The sequence below is a fragment of the Anser anser genome (assembly GCF_964211835.1).
Source record: "Anser anser genome assembly, chromosome: 1".
Classification (NCBI taxonomy): Eukaryota; Metazoa; Chordata; class Aves; order Anseriformes; family Anatidae; genus Anser; species Anser anser.
Genome location: NC_139720.1, coordinates 139,150,201 through 139,172,409, shown reverse-complemented (window position 1 = coordinate 139,172,409; position 22,209 = coordinate 139,150,201). Strand labels below are relative to the sequence as shown.

The 22,209-nt window shown below is 43.3% G+C and overlaps 1 protein-coding gene across 8 annotated transcripts in view; it reads left to right on the top strand.

Annotated features, from left to right (window-relative positions):
- Positions 1-21,414, top strand: part of JADE3 (jade family PHD finger 3) — a 59,689-nt gene extending 38,275 nt beyond the window's left edge. For all 8 annotated transcript variants that reach the window (XM_083805354.1, XM_083805351.1, XM_083805355.1 and 5 more), the window contains 8 exons: positions 1,145-1,302; positions 3,183-3,373; positions 4,997-5,208; positions 7,585-7,752; positions 12,948-13,064; positions 13,523-13,996; positions 16,370-16,487; positions 17,995-21,414. In XM_083805354.1, the coding sequence (XP_083661480.1) occupies positions 1,145-1,302; positions 3,183-3,373; positions 4,997-5,208; positions 7,585-7,752; positions 12,948-13,064; positions 13,523-13,996; positions 16,370-16,487; positions 17,995-18,896 (2,340 nt within the window). In that variant the 3' untranslated portion in view covers positions 18,897-21,414. The remainder of the gene's footprint in view (positions 1-1,144; positions 1,303-3,182; positions 3,374-4,996; positions 5,209-7,584; positions 7,753-12,947; positions 13,065-13,522; positions 13,997-16,369; positions 16,488-17,994) is intronic.
- Positions 21,415-22,209: the final 795 nt, after the last annotated feature.

Sequence of the window (22,209 nt, the reverse complement as noted above, 5' to 3'; positions counted from 1 at the left end):
AAGAACAGCTGAGAATTTTTGCAGTAGGCATTAACCGGTCTGGTGCTGTCAAATTGAAAAGGGTACGCTAAGATATTTGGCTCTGAAGTATTTCATTACTGTTCTGGCTATAAAACCGAATTAGTAAGAAGAGTTCAACCTGCCACAGCTTACTGCAGGGATATTTTCCCTTTCATTTTATTGCCCTCTGAGGATTTGATTTCTTGTTACGATAATACAATTAATTAGTTGCCATGTCTCCCCAACACCAAGCCGCAGTCGCTGTTCTGCTTTTACGAATGTTAAACTTGGGCAGGGTAGCAGTGGGAAGGGGGGGGGGGAAAAATCATGTGCCTTTTATTTAAATTTCCTGCACCTGTAGTTGACAGGCATTTACATTAAGTAAGCTTTGAGACAGCTGATAATCCTGGTTGCATGTTCCTCAAACTGGAATCCTCTGCAGCCAGCAGCTGAATGTTAGAGCTGGAGGTTTGTCACAGGTGGATTTGTGGCAGCCTGTATGACGTATTTCACCACACGGATTTGCTAAAGAGTGCCGAGGCTGGATTGCGTTTTTGTGGTAGCATTGCTGGGGTTCCGGCACAAAGCAAGGCAGAATTCGTGCTTCAGTGTAGGCAGCTGTTTGTCTTCAATCCTGAAGATCCTGACCAGTAAAACTTCAAATGGATTTAGTAGATGAGCAAGTGCCTGTACATCAACTTTGCCATGGCAACTGCTCTTAGCTCATGATGAATATGACAATTAGAGGGAGCTTCAGTGAGCGAAGGAAAAAGATATGCAACCTTGTACCTAAGTTGGGATGAAGCACGCAGACTGGCAAGTAAAATGAGCTGTTTGAAAGTGATATTATAAATAAACTAGGTACAGGCCTCCTTTTCCCCTTTCCCTTGGTAACCTGCAGCAGCTTGCTTTCTTCCTTCTGATTAGACTTCAGGTGGCAGCGTGGTTTTGAGTTAGCTGAAAATTCTTGTCATTAAGAGTTAGTAATCTAGACGATTTCAAATTAATGTGTTTATGTGTCAGCACTCTTAAAGAAAACAACATACGTGCATTGTTTCAGTGTAGATTAGGAAAAATACCTACTACTTTCTCTGGTGGAAGTCTTTTTTCTTAAGCCTCTCTTCTCCTTGGGTTTTCTTTGCAGGTGTTCCGCAAGGATCTCATTAGTGCCATGAAACTACCAGATTCTCACCATGTTAACCCCGATGAATATTATGTCTTTGCGGACACATGGAAACAGGAATGGGAGAAAGGAGTCCAAGTTCCAGCCAGTCCAGAAACAATTCCACAGCCTTCTCTCAGGTAACAGAGATTACACTTAAAGCATGTGTGCAGAACGTGAACTCAGAGAAGGTGGCCTCTCAGAAGAGAGGTGGTCTGAACACAGTCACATTTCCTTGTTGTTACAGTTAAATCTCCAATGCAGCAGCCTCCAGGCATTCTTTTAAGCCAAACAAGCACCAATTTGGAAGACATTTCTGTGGCACTTCAGACCTGGTTCTGTCTGTATACCATGATGGTATCTACATTGCAAGTGTTAAAAGGGGATTTTATTTTTTCCTGAGTCACGTGGTGCTATGGGTTAAATCTGTTTTCTCTTTTAAGTGTGGAAAGTTAAATTAAAAATAAACCTAAATCTTGCGTTGTTTTCATGCTACTTGAAAAGCCTCCCTATAAAGCATGAAGAAATAGAACAGTAGGCACTCAGGAATAGCTGGTACCCGATAAAGCTACTCGTTCACATAATACAATTTTTGTTGCTGTTGCCAGAGCTTTTAACTCCTTCTGCTATCTTTTTCCACAAATAGCTGCTGATCATTATACAAGTTCAGTGATGTCAGTTTCAGGAGACAGATTGTTTGTCCTCTCTTGTTGTTTTTAGACCGGGAAAAGGTGACAGTGTAATCCTGTAACCTTTCATGGTGGAAAAAGTGTGTTTTAGCGTAGAAGTATTACTGCCAGCATGGTCTTCAAGACGAAGATAAATGAGTTGTCCAGTGAAAGCGCTGATGCCAGCATAATCTAATTTCCACTGGGGCTATTGTCAGTACCAAGTTATTAAAAATAAATATATTGCATCTCATACCAGTGGTATTATATTAGAGTTAAAAATTGATATAGAATGGGCTGGACTAGAGAAAAGAAAAGCTTACAAGGGAACATGAGGAAAAAATGAGCGAGGTGAAGGGGGGAAGAAGAATGGCAGAGGAACATTGTTTGTGCTAACATTGACAACCCACATTGTCCAGTTAGAATTATGTGGGATACTGCTCGACTGCTGCCTGATCCTTCTTTCCTCCTCTTGCCTTGTTTCCCACAGCTTTTCTTTTCTCCTGGTGCCGGGGAGGGCGAGCTCTGGAAAGCATGCAGAGCTTCTCACATATGGCACTGTTCCATTCAGTATCTCCCTGGCTTCCTTTCACATGCAGGGCCTCTTGCATTAAATGCAGAGAAAGACAGACTGACTTTATCTAGCTAGGGTCAGTCTCTCCATTCTCATAGGCTAGTTTACTAGGCAAACGCTAATTTTTATCTCTTAAAATAATTGAAAGGTTAAAAACACCAGTATTTTTTCCCCTCGCTTCCTGGATGATTTTTAGCTGTTTTTTCCCCTTTATGTTTTTGCTCAGCAACAGAATTGTTCTTACATAATAAAAATAATACATTTGTAATGTGGATGGAGTGCCATGTATAAAATACGGGTAGACTGCTTAACCCAAATGAAGAGCAAACATCTCCTCCTCCTCCCGCTAACTGCAGCAGAATAAATCAAGCTTTCCTGAAAAAGCTGGAATCCTGAAGATTATAAGCTGGCAAGATTTCCTTCTATCGTTTAGGAAGAAGATAGAACAAAGATTGTAGGGTTTTTCGTGCATAATACTTTCTGTGGGTTTCAAAAACATTTGCATCGCCATGCTAGTAGCATTTGTTAAGTTGAAAATATGCACAGGCTTACATTTTAAAAATGATTCTGTATACGTAGCAAACCTTAACATATTTCATGTGAAGGAATGACATTTACAGAATCCTGTCTTCCCACCCTGGCTTCACTCACAGGCTAGTTTAAAATCTGTGAGATGCTAGATTTCTTTGCACTTGATAACAAATATTTCATGTCTTTCAAGGCTGAATCTTAAAAAGCTGTAGCTAACTCTCCATTTCCTTTTTACTTTCACGTGCAGGGTTGTAGTAGAAAAAGTAAAAGAAGTACTGTATACACGACCCAGGAAGTACATCCACTGTTCCAGCCAAGAGCCCACAGAACCAGGTTACATCAACATTTTGGAACTGGCAGAATCTGTGTGTCGCTATGACTTGGATGATATGGACATCTTTTGGCTCCAGGAGCTAAATGAAGAGCTTACTGAAATGGGTAATTTCACAACATGTTCTAGTTTTTAAAGCAGCAGTTTGCTGCTGCTGGTTGAGTAGTAGTCTGCTGTGTGAGATTTCTTAAAGATCTTTGAATGAGAATTTGATGGAAATGCTAGGAAAAACGAGGTAATGAACATCTATAAAAATGTTTAAAATGAGTTACTGGATCAGTTAGTGTTTGATGTTTTACCTGTTGTGCCTAAACACTTCTTCACGTCCAAAATCGTGTGCAACTTCTGCAGACTGATACAGGAGGGAAAAAGCCCAAACCAGGTGGAATTAATTTTAGGGCTTTAAAGGTTAAAAATATTGCGTAGGAAAAACATATGCTTCCATTTTTTAAAATTGAACATATAATTGCTACAAAATACAGAGTTCTGAGGAGCGTACATGCTGGGTTCTTAACAGAATAATTAAGTTGCACACATGCTAGCCCATTTAAAATCTGCTAAATAAACTTTCTTTTTTTTTCCACACAAGTTGTGGGTATAGAAGGCTTTGAGGGGCAGTGAACTATGGAAAATAATCCTGGAGATATTGCTGGAATAACGGGGTTGTGGTGGGATAGTCTGTGCAGCTGGTGCTTTTCCATGGATGAATGCAGCTCAGTGAGCAAAAGGGAGATATTTAACATCTCCTGGATCTGCTTGATGAAGGAGGAACTAGATGGGGTGGGCTAATTGATAATGGCACTGGCTGTAGCAGGTATGAAATAGTAGAGACTGAGATCCTGAGGTGAGCAAAGAAGGGAAATAGCCTTCTGCTCCTGGGCTTATGGAGAGTAGGCTTCTGCTTATTTGGGAAGCTGCTAGGTGGGGTCAGTGAGGCAACTCTGAAAGGTGAAATTGCTGGAAAGAGCTAGCAAGGCTTTAAGGACAACCTCCTCCAAGCACAAGAGTGATCATCCAGGCACTCAGGAAAACGAGTAGTTAGATGTGTCACCGGCTTGGTGAGGGAGGGAATTCATGACAGAGCTCCAGAGCCTTCCTTATGTAAAAGGAGGATGCAAGGACAAGCTTCCTAGGCATACTGGGTGCTGTTCCCAAACGCAAGGCTTTTCTGGGGCTGAAATGGCCATCTGTGGAGATTTTCAAGGTCTGACTAGGTATGTTTGTGAGCAACCTAATCTGGATTCAGTGCTGACCCTGCTCTGAGCAGGGAGCTGGGCTGGATCCCTCCAAGGTCCATTCCCACCTGAATGATACTGTGATCCTGTATGTTCAGGGAGTGAAAAAATATCCTGGCACTGGAGAGAACAGTTTAATACCAGAAGGCACTTTGTTTCAGCAGTCATTTATCTTTTCCATCTCCCTGTGTATCAGTTGCAACAAGAAATCAAAATTAGCAGCCATCTTCTTGTGCGTAGTCCAGCAGTTAGAGTGATGTCTTTTGTCTTATGTACAATCCGAACTTCTACTTCAGTAGTAGTTCTGTTTGTATTTATAAAATCCTGCTAAAATTAGCCAGTGAATGATAAAAGACCTTTTGTTTATTTGTTTTTCATTTAAGTCATGTGTATGCTGCTGTAGTTGCTGGAAGTTGTTCTCTTTTTCTGCCTCTCGGACTGGGTCAAAAGCACCTGACTGTCTCCCAATTCCCCTTTCCCCGTTCTGCACTGTAGGATGCGGGCCCCTGGATGAAAACACAATGGAAAAGACTATTGAAGTGCTGGAACGGCACTGTCATGAGAACATGAATCATGCAATTGAGACTGAAGAAGGACTGGGCATAGAGTACGACGAAGATGTCATCTGTGATGTGTGCCGGTCCCCTGACAGTGAAGATGGGAATGATATGGTGTTTTGTGACAAGTGTAATATCTGTGTCCATCAGGTCAGTGCCTGCAGAGATGTTGACACTGTCCTCTGATCTTTGTTTACCTTGGCAAGTGTGGAATTTGAGCCAGTGTTAAATGTGAATGTGGAGGGCTTTGTGATTTTCTGGGTAAGGAGGGTGGTGCAATACCAAGCTCAAATTTTGTACTCTGAGAGTTACAGTAGATAAGTGGCCGAGCACAGTCTGTGTGTGGACCTCTATCATCCAGTAGGAGCATGAAGCGTCCTCAGGACTTGCAAGTGCTTTCTCTGTGACCATAAACCTCTTTATTAACCCTCCGTTTGAAAATAAACAGGGTGGAGAGTGCTGCCTGCCTACATGTAAAGAATTCAAAGATCGCTTGTTTCAGAGCTGGGGTTTTTCCCTCCTTGATTGAGTTGTTAACTGGCCAAACAGACTGTCCAAATTTAGCCACCTGAAACCACATGTAGGTGCTTTAACAGGCCGATCTTTTTTGGGAGGCATAAGCACCTGCAAGGGCCGAGCACTTGGTCTGAACGCTGCTCGTATTTATGGTGTTTCAGATGTAGCCAGGGCCTCGCTCCAGCTGAGCTCAGCCTAGACAAGCAGAGGTATCCTTGTAACCAAAAAGTGGAGACGAGTCCTGTGGTTTCTGGCATGTCCTGTTTGAGAAGGGATTTTACAGCTGGGGTGCCAGCTCTGGAGGCAGCTTCTGCTCGTGCCTCTTTGTAAGTAATGATGAATTTGCAGCAGGAGGCTCGGGGTTGCCCACTAGCTGCAGCTGGTGGCCTGCTGCCTCCTCCCCCTGCCCCTTCCCCAGCCACAGGGACCAGGCCTGCCCAGCGTGAGCCGGGGAGTGTGCCTGGGCTAGAGCTAATCCTAAGAAAGCCTGGCAGCAAGCAAGCCACCAGAAAGAGTTATCAGTTTGATTTTTAATCTGGATGGGCCCTGGTTCACCAAGCAGCCTCATCAGGTCTGTTCGTCATCACGCCGCTTGGAGGCGGGGAGGAGGAGTGCGAGAGATTTCCTCCTTCACAGTGCCCTCTCATGCCAGCTCAGACAGATTGCCAAGTTACTGGTTTGGTAGCCTAGGCCGCCTCCACTCATTAGCTGGATTAAATTAGGAAATGGTTTACGTCCATTTCCAGCCTCCTAAATGTGATCTTTTGGTATAATGCCACTTCTGCATCAGTAATAGAAAGAGTGTTGGTGGGAATGTGCCTCAGAACAGGAAAAAAAATAAATCACTTGTAAAATTTAGATTACAGCTCCCCCTGTTGGGTTTTTACAACAGTCAAACATGAAAATAGCGTTTAGGTTAGTCTGTCCTGGTGTTCTTGTGATGCGGGATTTCATTCAGGAAAGTCCCCCTCTCTCTAGGCATGACAGGAATGTGCAGTATTTGTTGATACTGCTTCACAGTAAGGACCAGGGTCTTAGAACCAGAAGGCTGGGGGAGCAGACTCGGGGATTTTATACTAGATTTGAATCTAAAAGGCTGGTTTCAGCTGGCAAGGCTTTCAGCCTTACCGTTCCCAGGTAGGGTGTTGGGAATGGCGTGATTTCCTTAGAAAGCAGCCCTGTTGATAACGCTTCTTACTGTGAGTGGTTTTGGATACACTCAGCTTTAATATGTGTGTATATTCAATAGGGTACATCTATGTACATGTGTAGTTTGCCATTAGGAACAGCTATGAATCTGAATCAGAAAGCAAACTACATTTCTTCTTTTTTTCTTTTTAATCCTCAAATTTAGAAAAAGGTAAGAAATTCCTCAATTTTCAAGGGGTTAAACGCAATATTCAGGGAAATAGGCCTAAAACCCAGCATCTCATAATTCCACTATATACTGTAATTTTTCTTGCAATATTACATATAAAGTCAAATGATTGTCAGAACTGTAACCACAAAGGTAATTTAATACTGTATGCAAAAATCTTCAGAAAAATCTTCAAAAACCAGCTCATTGCTTCACATCTAAATAGAATTATGTTAGAGTGTAAAGTTGTTAATGATAGGAAATAGTGATTTTTTAAGGCAGGGTTACATGCAGAAGCTAATTTAAAAGAGATGTCTGCGTTGTTTCCTTCAGAAACTTAAAAAGTCACTAAATGCAAAGATGAAGGTTCTTAATGGCAGTGTTTGTTGTTCAGTCACAATGGCTGTTTTATGCTGTGAACAAATAATACCAAGACACATACTTTAAAAAGAAGCAGGCATAGAAAGTGTTTGTTTTATAGGCTGTAAATCTCTTTGATCACCTGACTCCTTTTAAGGTAACAAAATTGGAGAAGGATTAAGCAAAGGCCAAACAATGCCTTTAGGATCTGAAAGCTTTGTGCCGTATGAAAATTAATGTTTGGATGTGAAATCCTATTAGTGCAATGATCTCGATCCCTGTTTTCTTCCCAGGCGTGCTACGGAATCTTAAAAGTCCCTGAAGGGAGCTGGCTGTGCCGCACCTGCGTTCTGGGGATACATCCTCAGTGCCTCCTGTGTCCCAAACGAGGAGGTGCCATGAAAGCCACCAGGACAGGGACCAAGTGGGCACATGTGAGCTGTGCCCTCTGGATTCCAGAGGTAAAGCCGAATTTCTGCCTCAGCCTTTTGTGTTGTGGTCTCTCCTCTCCTCTTCCTTCTCCTCCTCTTCCTCCTCCTCCTTGTTCTCTCCTTTGCTTTTTCACATTCTCATGATTTTAATGTATCTGTATGGCTTAGTCCTGGGCTTTCTTCTGATGAGTCTGCAAAATCTGTAAAGGCTGGGAGAGAGTCCAGCTTATGTTCCGTTAATTAATCCCTTTGTCGTTCGTTCCCCCCGCCGATACACTGAGCAAGCACTTCTTGGTGTCGTTATGGCATCTGAGTGCCCTGCTGGAAAGGCTCACTGATGTAAGGTAGCGTTCGCTGCGTAACTGCAGCTTCGTCGTCTCTCTTAGCTCCTGATAAATGTGTGAGCTCTTGGTTAGGTGTATAATTTGCATGAATACATTCACTTTTTTGGTCTGTTCTGCTTTTTAAGAAGAAACCCAAACATATTGAACATATTGCATGATTTGTATTGGATGGGCTCTGAGGTGGGGAGATGTTTGTAGTTAAGGCTTTTTTACACTGATTTTTTTCTGAATGGTGGGGAGAAGAAAAATCTCTCATGTTATATTTTATAAGAAAAGGCTTTTTAGTTACATGGACATAAATAAAGTTTAATAATGAAGCTGTACACTTGTTCTATTTAGAATCAAGTTTAGCATGACATTATAGTTGTGTAAATTGGAATATTCACTCACATATAGATGGGCTGTGTGTTTAATTTTGTGCTCAGAATGATATTTCTGATTTCTTTCTGGTAAGATCCACAGATCATGACAGTGGATGGTTTAGCGTGAGGCTGTAGCCACATCCGTTGGCACTGTGATATCAAGGCGATGCCTTATTTCTCAAGCCTTCTCCTCCGAAGCAGCCAGGCCTTGCGTTTGCAAAACTTCACGAGGAAGATGTGAAGATTCTGGAAGTTTTTTTTTTTAACATGGCAGCACGATGCAATGTGTGTTTCCTAGCTCTGTCACAGGCATATATCTGATTTGCAAGGAGGTTATCTTTGCAGTTCTGCTTTCCCTTCAGGCCAGCGTGTACTTCCTAGTGTCTCATCCACCTTTAGGGAGAAAGGAGTAGAGGGGAACAAAACACAAAAGATTAAAATAAATAAAAATCTCCTGACTTCTGTACTTCTGAAGCGCCTGTCTCTGAGCAGACTGGTTTTCCTTAGAGGTCCTTTCTGCATGCGGTTGCCTTGATGTCCTTCGCAACAGAAGAGGAAAAGGCAGGTTTGGAAAGCAGCTGACTACAGGACGGGGAGCCAGTGCTGCCTTCTTGCCTGCCCACCTCCCTCCGGCTGAGGGAGAGAAGCCAAGGGAGTACCCAGGTGGGAGAGCTGAAAGCCAGCTGCTCCCACAGCCGTCGGCCACTCTGGGCCTCAGGCACCTCCTCCCCTCTGCACCAAAGCCAAGTGTGTCAGGCGTAGCAAGGAGGTGACACCTGCCAGGAGAGGTGGGAAACGCCTCTTGGGATCCGTTCATCCTCTCTGTCCCCTGCATTGTTGTTTGTAGGAGGGAAAAAAACTAATCAGTCACCAAGGAAGCCAAAGAAAGCTTTGGGAATCTCTGTGAAAATGTTGGGTTCCTATCTGGAGAATCACTGCGGCCTTATGTGATCAGTGGACTGGAAAGGCGCAGACCTGGAGATACTTTATGGCATGATGCATATTCCCTTGGAACTCCCCCAGAAGAAGCAAACGAATTATAAAATCACTGCTACTTCCCACTGTGCTCCCAACAGAACAGAGCAAGGCAGAACGCAGAGAAAAGTGAGCCATGATCATGTTTGTGGTAAAATGTTCAAAGAGGGACTTGATGAGTCACCAAGTGTAGGCTAGCGTGTTGCACGCAGTTGCACTGGGTATTGTCCTTCATTAATTCATTCAGCACTCCCTTAAAATGTGTTTGTTTTTTTCTTCTCTCCCTCCCCCAGTAAGCTAATGGTGTCAAAAGGCTGTGTTGACCTTCACTTGGCTGATTGAGACATTTGAAGGTTTTTACTTTACAAAGTGCCCTCATCGTTGGTTTATATCCTTTTATTCTTCTGCCATTATTGTCTTTTAGTGTAAATGTCTCTTCTATGTTTTCTTAAAAGACGTTCTTTGACAAAAAGGAAAAACTTTGAGATCAGAAAACTTGCACTGTTCTGAAGTTCAAGATTTTTCTGCCTTAGAGGACCCGCTGCAGGCACATCTTCCCTCAGTCAGCGTGTTGTCAGCTGAAGCACAAAGCCACTTTTCCTTGCTGCAGCTGGAGAGGTCTCAAATGCCTTGTCCTTTGCTGCTGCTGCGCGTGGCTGCGCTCCAGCCGCTGGGCCACCGATGCAGATCTCTCATCACACCCAACGTGTGGCTGCTGGTGGCAGGCTACCAGCGGAGAGCAGGGTGATGACGGAGATGTCAGCTCACCGCATAAGTCACAGAGAAGAGGCTTCAGCAGCCTGGTGTTCTCACTCTCTCCCACTCTTGTAACTTCTTAGGAGTACGGCAGTCAAAATGTAACCTGACGCAACTTGAAGGAGTAACAGAGAAGCTACATGTTAAGGCAGACAGTCGTTTCTGTCTTGGGAAGGGAGGTTTGGGGAAATGGAAAGGCTGGCCTCTCAGCTCTCTGGATCCCTCGTGAACAGCCAAGTTCAGACAAACTTTGCCTTGACTTCTCTCTTTGAATATTAGAAACACGCAGGCAGCATGAGGCCAGTATAAATAAACTGCACCTGACTCTAAGCGCCTCTTCGTGTTTTTACAACGCGGGGTAATGTAAACAGGCAGCATTGCAAGCCAAAGGGACAGTATTTCTAACGTAAATATTTCCTGCCCTTCTGAGTCCCCTCTGGGGAAGCAGCAGGGAGAGCAGTAAAGGGGGGCAGAGAGCGAGAGGGAGGTGTGTGTCAGTTCCCAGCTTTGGCTGGGACACACGGTGGAAAGCTGGTGCTACCCAATGTCAGAAGAAAATCACTGAAGATTCCTTTTTGAAAGGAATAAAGACAGCATGGCAAGTTGATGCAACCCCTTAATTCCCCCGGGAAGTCTTACCTGTTGATTCTGGTAACTGGGACAAGAAATGTGGTCAGTCTCTTTACAATATTGTTTCAGAAACACCTGGGCAACTCGTAACCAGCTCTGTTTTGAGCAGCATCAAGTTAGGTTGGTAAAGGGTCTTTCATTATGGAAACAAAAAAGCTGCTTTTGACATTTAGGAGTGCTGAACATGATTTTGTGGAACAATTCAAGAGTTTTAGGACAGCTTTGTCCCTTTTCTGCTGATTTATAGAAGTCCACAAAAGATGAAACTGTTCCTCATCTCTACCTGATGAATGCATCACATACTGCCTCCACATTCTCCTTCTTGTCCTCTCCGGGATCTCTCTGGAGCATCCCACTACCTTTCTAACAAAGATTTCTCAGAATTAGGTTTTAGTTCTGGCAGATGGGTCGCAGCTTGTTTCTTTTCCTCATCTTGCTTTTTTTTTTTTTTTAAATGATTTGAACTGGCGGTTTCTCCCGGTATCAAAACAGCGATTGATACTGCTGGCTTCTAGGTGCAAAGTCCTGTTGGTTTTCCGCACCAATCTTTCTGACTCTGGTTTTGGTCCGAGAGAAGGCTGAAGCACACCCAATGATGGGACTCGTGGGTTCTGGAGTTGAGTGACGTGCACTTGTGCCTGTCACTGGGCTGAATGGAAACGTCACGCAGCACTGGCTGACCTCAGCATATTCCAGAAGATGGGGCTTGCAAGCGGAGGATTGGAGGTTGAATTACTATAACAAATATAAATCTTATTTGAGTCAGTTTTTGTCATTAGTCTATGAACTGCCGATCAACTTCCTAAAATGTGAAAATGATGAACCAAGTAATCTCTTGCAAAGCTGTCTTTCCCACCTACTTGACTGATGCTCAAAACAATGCAAAAGATAAGGAAAAGTAACAAAAATACTCAGTTTGAGCATAGTGGCTCTGACTCTCAGACTTGATCAGTGTGGCGCTGCTGTCTTGGAAAAGTCTACCTCACAGAGGATGTCTGCCTTGCTTCCTTAGGGATTAAGCAGGTTTTAAAATGAGTGTGTGCATCAGGTGATTGCTGAAATACCCCAAAAGGGAAGCTAGCATACCCAGCTTAGTTTGTTGGCCCTTGTAAAGGCAACAGTTTAATTATCATGTCTTAAACTAATTGTATGATGTGGATTTCCCTAGAAGAGACTTATTATGTTGTTGGAAGAATAATCTATGAAAATTACTGTAATGTAATGCTCTTAAGCTCCTCTTAAAAAAAAAAAAAAAACAAACTTTTCAAGTCTCAGTCTTGACTACTTTCTTAAGGAATCAGTTTTATTCTGACCTCACAGTGCCACAGAACGTGACCTAGAAACCTCCTTTCTTTGAATTCTTTGTTTTGACCCTTTTGCAAAGAGGTCCTTATCCCACCACCGGTCTGCTCTGCTCAGGTCAATCACTCATATGAAGCATGGAGATCTTTCTAGCTAGAATTGCACTGTATTTCTGTTTCCGGCAGGTAGCCTTCCTTAGCACACAAATGCTAAATTCTAAAAGTGTTTCTTCTTTGTGTAAGTGTCAAAATCCAAGCTTTTAGAGACTGGCATCGAGACTTAGGAAAGTGTTTTAGAGTCACCTCTTGCACTGGGAGCGCTCAGTGGAGGTAAAGCCAGAAAGCGAGGCTTTCCCTGGCTGCTGACTGATAGATCTGGTTCTGCCCCAAATTGTGAGCGGGCAGAAGTAGCTCTTGTAGTGGATCTGTGGATCTTAAAGAAGGAAACTTTTCAGGTAAGTGTGAGTAAGCGTTCCTGTTTTGTTCTGACTAGCTTGCGTTTTGGTACTTTTTAAATTAGATCTGTTTAAGCAGCACAGAAGAAAAATACAGAATTGAAAGGGAATAAACTTTGCCATCATTTACTGTAGTCTCTTAAATGGTTCATAACAAGGCATGCTGCAGATGCCTAAAATCTTCTGAAGAGTTGCAACTTCTAGCCACCAGGTTAAACTAATTGTATTCCTCAACACGGTTTTCTTCATGCAGGATCTTCTGGGGTCACTTGCTAAGAAGCACGAGCACATAGATATCTGTGAATGAGATAAATATGTGGTCATACTTCTTGCTCTGGTATTAGCAGAGAGCTTGTTTTTATTGCCTTGGTAACTGTTTTCCATGCCGTTTTTTGTTTTCAGGTTAGTATTGCTTGCCCAGAAAGGATGGAGCCGATCACAAAGGTGTCTCACATTCCACCAAGTCGATGGGCTTTAGTGTGTAGTTTATGCAAACTGAAAACTGGTGCTTGCATTCAGGTATGTACTTGTTTTCCTGTGACTCTTGAGCCTGTGAGATGGGGATTTTTTTTTTTTTAATTTTGTTCTTCCTGTATTTGGAGATGTTATGATCAAGACAACTGTAGGATAGCTGCCTACTTTTTCATAGCTGTTTGCTAACAAATTAGTTCCCTAAGCACTCCAGCGTAGAGAGTTAGGAGATGGTCTGAGTTGCCTTCTTTTGAGCAAGCCTGAGAAGTGCAAGTACTGGTAGCATGTAGATCAGAGGTGGATCCTTCCACGGAACGGTGTTCAAAAATGAGAAAATACAAAGTCACATGATACCAACTTGGAAGAGATCAACAGATACTTCTAAGAGTGCTTAGGAGATATGATTTGGTAGGGATAAACTTTGATGTAATGAGGATATATTTTTTTCTGGTTCATTGCTAGTCTTAGTGACTTAAGTGTTGTTTTCTTTTTTCTTCCATTTGTAGTGCTCCGTGAAAAGCTGCATCACTGCCTTTCATGTCACCTGTGCCTTCGAGCATAGCTTAGAGATGAAGACTATCCTGGATGACGGGGATGAGGTCAAGTTCAAGTCGTATTGTCTAAAGCACAGCAAGAACAAACAGAATTCGCTGCCTGACGTTGATGAGCATCCCAAAAGTATGTCAGACCAGAAGCAAACGGAGAGCGAGAAAACCAGTTTGCGAGCCCAGAAACTCCGAGAGCTGGAAGAAGAGTTTTACTCACTTGTTAAAGTGGAGGATGTTGCAGCAGAACTGGGTCTTCCTAAACTTGCTGTAGACTTCATCTACAATTACTGGAAATTAAAGCGAAAAAGTAACTTTAACAAACCATTGTTTCCTCCCAAGGAGGATGAAGAAAATGGCTTAGTGCAGCCAAAAGAAGATAGCATTCATACTCGCATGAGGATGTTCATGCATTTGAGGCAGGACCTAGAGAGGGTAAGAGTTTAACTGGTAAAGTTTTGAAAAACTGCGTGCAGGTGATCAGCAGCTTTGTCTTTGGACAAAAGTGGGAACGGGAGGAGCACAGGGAGATGATTTTTAAAATAACAGTAATAATAAAAGGTAAGGCCTTCAACTCCATTCTTGTGATACACTGCAGAGACTTTGAGGAGCTGTCCCTTTTCAGTCCAGTGAGATCCAATGTGAAAGCCATGCTTCCTGACTTGCTTAGAGGTTTCTCCTGTACATATTTTAAGATGCATGTTTCTGCCCACAATGGGCATATTTGGTAATTGACTCTTTGGTTTCAATATAAATAGAGTAAACTTATTTGAATGAGCTGTGGTAGTTGCTAGTGATACTCCTTAGGTGTTCAGGACAAAAAAAAAAAGTTACTTTATGAAACAAAATAAGTTCAAACAGTGAAGGAATGGGGCAGGCTTGACAAATTCTTCTCTTCTACGTTGTCGTGGCATGGAGGGACTCTTGATTTGTACTTAAAAATGTGATTATAATGGTTAAGGTAAAATGGTAAATGTTAGCTAATTCTGGATGTGGAAAAATCAATTTGCATAGGTAAAGCAGCAAGTATTTTTTTTTTTTGGTGAGTGTGCCTTAAGCTTTTGTAGAATTCTAAAAATACATTAAAACATCATCATGGTTTGAGGGCGATTGGGTGAAGTTCTGGGTGGTTAACTACCCCAGAGGCTTCTTGGCTTTACGGACAAAGAAGAAGAATGCTGGCCCGTGCTCAGACAGCTTCCCGTGACTTCTGATTCAGGTCCCTTACTCACCTCTCCTCTTGGGCAGCGTGCTGGTGTGGGCTAGCCTAGGTAGCGGGCAGGCTGAATCACTGCTCGCGCTCTTGAGCTGGACGATTTCCCTGCCCATGGCTGCCCGAGGTGCTGCTGTTGGTGAGCAGCTGGAAAACAACCCGCCGAGTCTAGCACTGCTTGTGGCTTTGCTGAGCAGGATGAAAAGGAAATTATCTTTTTACCAGTATCTAGCTGGGATCTTGGAGATCGCTAGCCAGCATTTGGAAAAGGTGGAGTTCTTGAGGAAAATCCAGAGTAGGTATTTCTTCTGGCAGCCCCACAGAGTGCCGCCTTCTGGCAGCTGGCGGCGGAGGAAGCCAGGCTTGTTGCCACCTGGGGCTGCTGATCACCTGTAGTTTGCAAGAGCTTAGAGATGGGTAGTGAATCTAAGGCGTATTCAAGCTTGGATCTCTTTTTCCAGGACTTCAAATGTGGGTCCTTATTTAAAAAAAAAAAAAAAAAAAAGCTTTGAATGGAGGGTTTGGTGGTGTTTTTTTTGTTGTTTTTGTTTTTGTTTTTCTCTTTCAAGAAAGCATTTCAAGCTTTTCCTTGTGTTCAAAGAGTGGTTGGTTTGCATCTAATTGTGCTGAAATTGATGCACTTACATGGAGTAGAAGTGCTTCATAGTTTGAAATGTCTTTCAGAGTTTCTGAACGACTCGTGCCACAAAATTTCCAGTTCAGTTATGTCTTGGGATGAAAATAAATTTGGGAATTTTGGAATTTCCTTCACGGGGAGAGAGGTTCCAGTTTCTGAACAGCTGAAGTTAGGTGTTCGGGGAAGTACGCTTGGCAGATATCATTCAGCCAGCCCCTATGTTTTCTGTGTTGTGCCTGCTCTTTCGGGTCAGTATTACAAACTTGCAGTGCCTCTTCCTGTTTTCCTTACACCAGGTGGAAATACTGCTGTTAATTCAAACAAGTAGTGAAAGTAGAACTATGTGGAACTGCCATGCAGTCTGAAAATAAACTGCTAAATGCATCAGCCAAATGTGTGATAGGCACGAGAAGCTGCAGGGTTCTTTTAGGGGTGATCTACGTGTTAATTATGGTCTAAGCTGGCCAGCTCTATTGGGTAGCTTTGTAAAAAGGTATACTTTCAAATGTTGCAGTAATTCTAGGAGAAACAAACTTAGTTTAGCTCTTGAAAATCATTCTGTAAAGAATTTCACAAGGAAATTCCAGGAGACTGGAGTACTGACTGCAGTAACGTCCCCAGCATAGCGTGCGGTTGAAGTAGGCTTACCAACAAGCAAGTCTTAGAGATTACGTGCTTTTTCTTTTGACTAGCATTTTGTTTGCTTACTGTTCTCGTAGGTGAAAACACATTCTGCTGTCTTGCAGAGTACATTCAAGACATTCATTAAACTGGTAATTAAAAAAAAAATCAGGATTTGTTTTAAAGTCATGGTTACATATGTTTAGTATCATTCATGAGATATTTGCCAAGGGATATTGCTCATAAAATGTTTATAATTCTGTTGTGGATACATTTTTTTTTTGTCAGATTTTTTTTTTTTTAATTTGATGCTAAGTCTCCAATTATTTCTCGGTAGGTAAGAAATCTCTGCTACATGGTAAGCAGGAGAGAGAAACTGAAGTTGTCTCACAGTAAAGTACATGAACAGGTCTTCAATTTGCAAGTCCAGCTCATTAATCAGGAAATTGCTGCAGGTAATCACAGAAGCGTAAAATATGTACAAATTATAGCTGTGTATAAACTAGAAAATTCTGTGTTCTCATTATGTTCTTGCGTAGTGTTTTAACATTTGAGAGCTGCCTTAAAAATTGTCTTCAAATATTCAGTCAATGAAACTACCAACATCCACGAAAGACTTTAATGTTTTAACATCTTAACTTGGATCTTTCATTCTTGGGCATATGCCTATAAGTTATCAATCGCTGTGGAATCCGCATAGCAGAAATGAGCTGATGGTGATCTCTAGGTTTTTGCTTCTTTGGGCTGCTGTTTTATGGTGCCGTTTCCTCACAGCAAGCTCTGCTCTCCCACCGAGAAGTTCTTTTGCTTGCTGTAGTTAATTTCCTCAGGCAAAAGAGAAGAGTGACTGATAGGAATGGCTGTTCTCGTGTTGCCTTGAATACTTGATGAGCAACATGAAGGGGCATTTCTTAGCTTGTGATCTCAGTTACTGTCCCTTCCTTCAAAAAGAGCCTAAGCACTCTGGTTTTTAACAGCGACCAGTAACTGTTTTGGAATGTTGATGTACCGAAACCAACTCTGCCCTTAATTTTTACTAAAATTGTGCCCTGAAATGAGGAACACAACATTTGGAAAGAGGAATAGTATATGTTACAGTGCAATTGCTTTTTTTTTTTCCTTAATTGGGAAGTCAACTATTTCTGCAATTGTGAAATAATGATCTTGATGTTCATTCAAGATACACACTGTGTTTTTCGTAACCAATTTAGAGTGAAGCCATTGTGGTTTTTTGTCTACCCCTGAAACATGGATAAGTTTCATTAGTACTGACAAGGTGGTGGGTTTTGTTTGTTTGTTGTTTTTCAGCTGGTTTAGATCAGACTAGCTCTTTGCGGAAGCAGCAGTACTCTGCAGCACTTTGATTTTGTGTAAATAAATTTTATGAGAAATGTGTACTAAATTTACGTCTTTACAAAACCAAGTGCTTTTTTTAAAACTTAGTAAAATATTTTGAGAGATATTTTGCAATGGCAATGTGTGTGTACAATATAATAAAGACTCACACATCAGAGTGAAAAGACTTCTAAAGCATAGAGAATTTTAGAATACAAAGCAGAGCTGAACCAAGTCCAAACTGCAACTCAGTTTGAAGCATTGTTTCTTCTCTATCCAAAGCTGAATGTGAACCTTTTTTATAGCTTTGTTGGAACTACTTCTGTCATGTCTCGAAGCTGGTTCAATTCACTGGCTTAAAGCCCTGTAAAAGGGCACGCTGTTGTTTTTTTAATCGAAATGCTAAAATGCTTACCTAAATTTTGAAATGGTAGACAATTTGGAGCAGTCTTCATTATTCTGACTTGTCTGTAATGTCCTAAAATAATTTCACACTAATTGTTTGCAGATGCTTCTTACTGCTGAATAACCTTTTAATGCACTATAAAACTCTACAGGTGACAGTATGATTACCCTCTTTTTTAAAAGTCTTCTCTTCTTCTGCTCCCTCGTCTTTCTCTCATACAGGCCACACCCTGACAAGTGCACTAGAGAACACACTGTTCTACCCACCTCCCAGGATCACCCTGAAGTTAAAAATGCCCAAATCAGCACTAGGAGATTGCAAAAATAACTCGCTGAAGCCTGGCAACAGACCGCTCTCTCCTGACAACAACAGCACTGTGTACAGCAAAAGGAGCGTGCCGATGTCAAAGGAACCCTACGAAATCAAAGCGAAATCGTACTCCAGGTATCAGCACGACAGCAGAAGCAACGGGTTGCTTGTCACGGCGGGGATCGGCAAGCCTCGCGGCGAGGCGAAGGATTCCGGCCCCGTGCAGGTGCCGGAGTTTCACCGGGGCCAGCCGTCCGGGAAGCCCCTGGCGCTGCAGGCGGCCCTGCACGGACAGGCTTCCATCGGGAACGGGCGGGCGCAGCAGGAGAACTCGCGGCTGGCGGCCAAGTCCAACGGGCTGATGCTCGGCAGGGCTGGGGACGTGAGCCAGAGGGACAGCTCCAGCCAGACGCCCTACGAGCAGGAGTCCGTGCTCGCAGCTCATTTGGCCAGCCAGAGCGGCTTCAGGAAATCCACCATGGAACATTTTAGCCGGTCCTTCAAAGAGGCTACCAACAGTCTGGTGAGGACCACGGAAGATCTCCGGTGCTGTGAAAAGCCAACGAGAAGACTCGCGACGAAAGAGCGCTTGTGGAGCAAGCAGACGCTCGAAGGTGCTCCGTACCAGGACAACGACGGGTACTGTCCCGACTTAGAGCTGAGTGACTCTGAAGCAGAAAGTGACGAAAATAAAGAGCAAGTGAGGTTACGACGGAGTAGCTCAGAGAGAGAAAGCCCAAGTAAGGACTTCGGAAGAGATTGTCACAGTAGAAACAAAAAGAATATGATTTCTCACGGTTCGGTACAAAGGTGATTAGAAGCCCCCGCGGGGTAACTCAGCCTTTATGTATTCCGGTGTACCAGTGCAAAGCTCAGCATCAACAGGTTCCAGAAACCAGTACAGGACCTATGACAGGAAGAACTGCAGGAGGGGATGGGGGAGGGCGGAGCAATGGGAGTCGTTTTGTTCAACTGTGAATTGGCTTGCAGCCTTCGCGAGGCTAACCGAGTTACTGCACAGTCGCGTAGAAATGGACGGGGTTTATTAGAGGTTAACATCTGGGGAAGCGTGAGGCGGTTGGGCCTTGCGTAAATTCAGGAAACTGCTTCCTCCTTGCCAGCGTGCGTGCGAGGCAAGGTGCTCACGCTATGTCAGCCGTGTGGCGCTGGACAGGTAATAGAGGAGTCCTTGCATTGCTCGAGCGCGCTGCAGGGGGCTGCAGACGGAGACGCTAAAACCGCGTCCTTACAGCACCTGCCGCGTGGCGTTGATCCAGTAAGGCACTTGGGGACGCGCGAGAAAGCTGAGCGCATGAAAAACCCTGCTGCTTTCCCTCGGGTGGCCCAGCCCGTGCCCAAGCGCTCTGCTGGATCAGGCCCAAAGCGACTACTAGGCGACGGCCCCTTCCGCGCGGGGCCTCGAACGGCGGTGGCGTTTGCGGGCTCCTCGCGGAGGGTGGAAGCCGGCGTCGCTGGCGCTGCCAAACTCACTGACCTCTAGACGTGCCCCCGGTCCCTGCTCTTGCTGAAGGTCGTGTTTCTCTTCGCAATTATTTGCTTATTTTGTAAATATACAACTTCTAGTACTTCATTTTTTTTTAATCTCTGTACATAGTTGCTTGTTGTGGGATGCACTTGTAAATATTTTACCCAGCTAACAAGTACAGATGGCTAATTTTGTGGATAGTGTTTACAAAAGTAGATGTACTACTTCAAAGAAAAATGCTATTTGACACTTACATTTAGGCAATCACCGGTGATGCCAGGTTCCTCTTGAAACTGAAATTTCACATCCGGAGGTGTTTGTACCTGGTGTTTTTAAAATAAGATGAATTAGAAATAATTTTGCCTGAATTTTTTATTTAGGCACGAATTTTCAACCCTAGCTGCCTCAATGTGGGCTTAGGAGCCTCACTTCTGGCATCTAGGCCTGTGAAATTTTAGCCAGTCATCATTTGGAGTATGTTTTTTTTATTGCTGAAAATTTATGGTTACGTTAAGCTGCTTTTCAACCTCTGGATCAGTTGCTGTTTCCCAAACTAAAACTTTTTTTTTAACGTGCTTTAAAATCAGTTGTTAACCAGCGTTTAAACTTCAACCTCTGTTGAGGAAGCGAGAAGGGAGGGGAAACCCTTTTCGGTTTGTTTATTTCGTCTGGGATTTCTGCTTGAATGCGGACAAATTTCTTGTGTTCTAGACCGTGTTGTGTTGATCAACAGAGTAACTGCACTTTTCCTCTCTGAAATGCCGTACGTTCCATAAATCCACAGCATCCTCTGTCCCCAGTCACCGGCTGAGCTGGGACATGGGCTGCGTAGGGCATCCCGCACGCCTCTGTTCAGATGGGGGCTCATTTTCCCTACAAATGAAAGGTCAGCACCCAGTGTGACGATGACTATGCAGAAGCCAAACAGCATGTTTTTCTTCTCCATTATCTTAATTTACTGCTTTTAGTTTGGGAAATAACAACGCTTTTAGATTTGGTTTAAGCTTTGAAATCTCCCTCGTTGCAATAGGACTAGCAAGTCAGGGGCTGGAGGGCTTTAATGAAATAAAAACACGAAACGGCATCCTTAGCAATCCTGCTCTATTTGCTTCATGCAGTTTCTTTTTTTTTTTTCTCCCCACTTCTTGATTTTATGTATATTTGTGTAATTTGTCTTTCTAGAGCTGTATCTTCAAAATTATTTCTTTTGGTGTAAATATGCAGTAGCATTTTAGGTTTCCACATATTTTATTTTAATGGGAAATGCTTTGTGTTCTAAGCCATGGGTCACTCAGAATAAGTAAACAAATGTTTGTTCATTTGTATTCCAGTTCTGACTCTCTTAGTTTTCCTTCGATATTTATTAGTAATCCTCTTACTGGTCACAAAATTTTATGAAGCTTGCGTTGGGAACACTTACGTGGGAGGCTGGCAAAGCGTTCATGCCATTTTGTGGCCAGAAGCATATGGCGGAGGGGAGGAAAATGGTGCTTCAGCAAAACTCAGCATTTCTGCTCTTCTGGGGTTATTAATTCAGTTGTTTCCCGCCTGGGCAATGGTTTTGCTAATTTTTACATGATTTTAATAGATATATGAAGGAGCCCTTGGTTACGTAGTTCTCAAGTATTGTCCCCAAAGTGCATTTGCTAGTTTTTATTGTGTGTTCGGTGGCTAACTGTTTGAAGTATTACCTCTTAACCTTATTTGTCATTTTTTTTGTGTTTTTGCATTTTGTTTTATATATATAAATATATATATATTCAATTTTCCAAGATGGACTCGGTCTTTTTCAGATGTCCCCTTTTTACAAGTACTTTTTCATTAAATTATGAAACTGCTAACAGTATTTTCATTTGTTGTGATTTATTCAGGGCTTTACCCTCCGTGTCTGGGAGGCTGTTAAACTAATGGGTCTAACAGCAGTGCTGTGTCCATCAGGAGTGAATTATTTCTGCAGAGCTGGCATTACTTTAAGTTGAAATGTCAAGGAAAACCTTTCCCCTTCAGCCTCCCCGAAGAAGAGTCAGTGAGCACCGATTTGCTGTGTTTAGCAAATAGTCCGAGCCTGGCTTTTGTTTCTGCCTAGCCCAGCAAATGTAACAGACCATTTGCTGCGCTGCTCTCACTTTCTAATATATTTGCTCGTGTTGTAGCACGACAGTCTGTCCCTGGTTGTACAAACCAAGCTGTAGAGGGGGAGCTGCAGCCTGGCCTTCCGCCTCACCCTGCTTCTCATACACCAGCACGTGTTCACGGCCGACATTGACACTGCCGAGTAAAGGAGGGTTCAGAACAAGCACGTTCCTGGGTTTGATGGTTGGTGGTGTTTTTTCACGACCTGTTGCTGTAGTTCCCCTTGTTCCCACAGGCCGGTGCTGTGATATACCGCGCTGCTGCCTGCCCGGGAGCTGGGGAGGAAGCAAAAGAAGGCAGCAAAAGCAAGGATGGAGAGTGAGGAGCGGGTGGAGCTGCACAACCCTGCTGATAACATCCATCCTGCTCTGGCCAGCCGCCCTCAGGAGGGCTAGGGCGTTGTGCTGCACGTGTGGGGCTGAGTGAAACAGGGCGGCAAGTCCTTGGCTGGAAAGAAAACCAGAGGGAAAGGGCACTAAAGGAGCATATGGAAGAGAGGGGGTTAAAA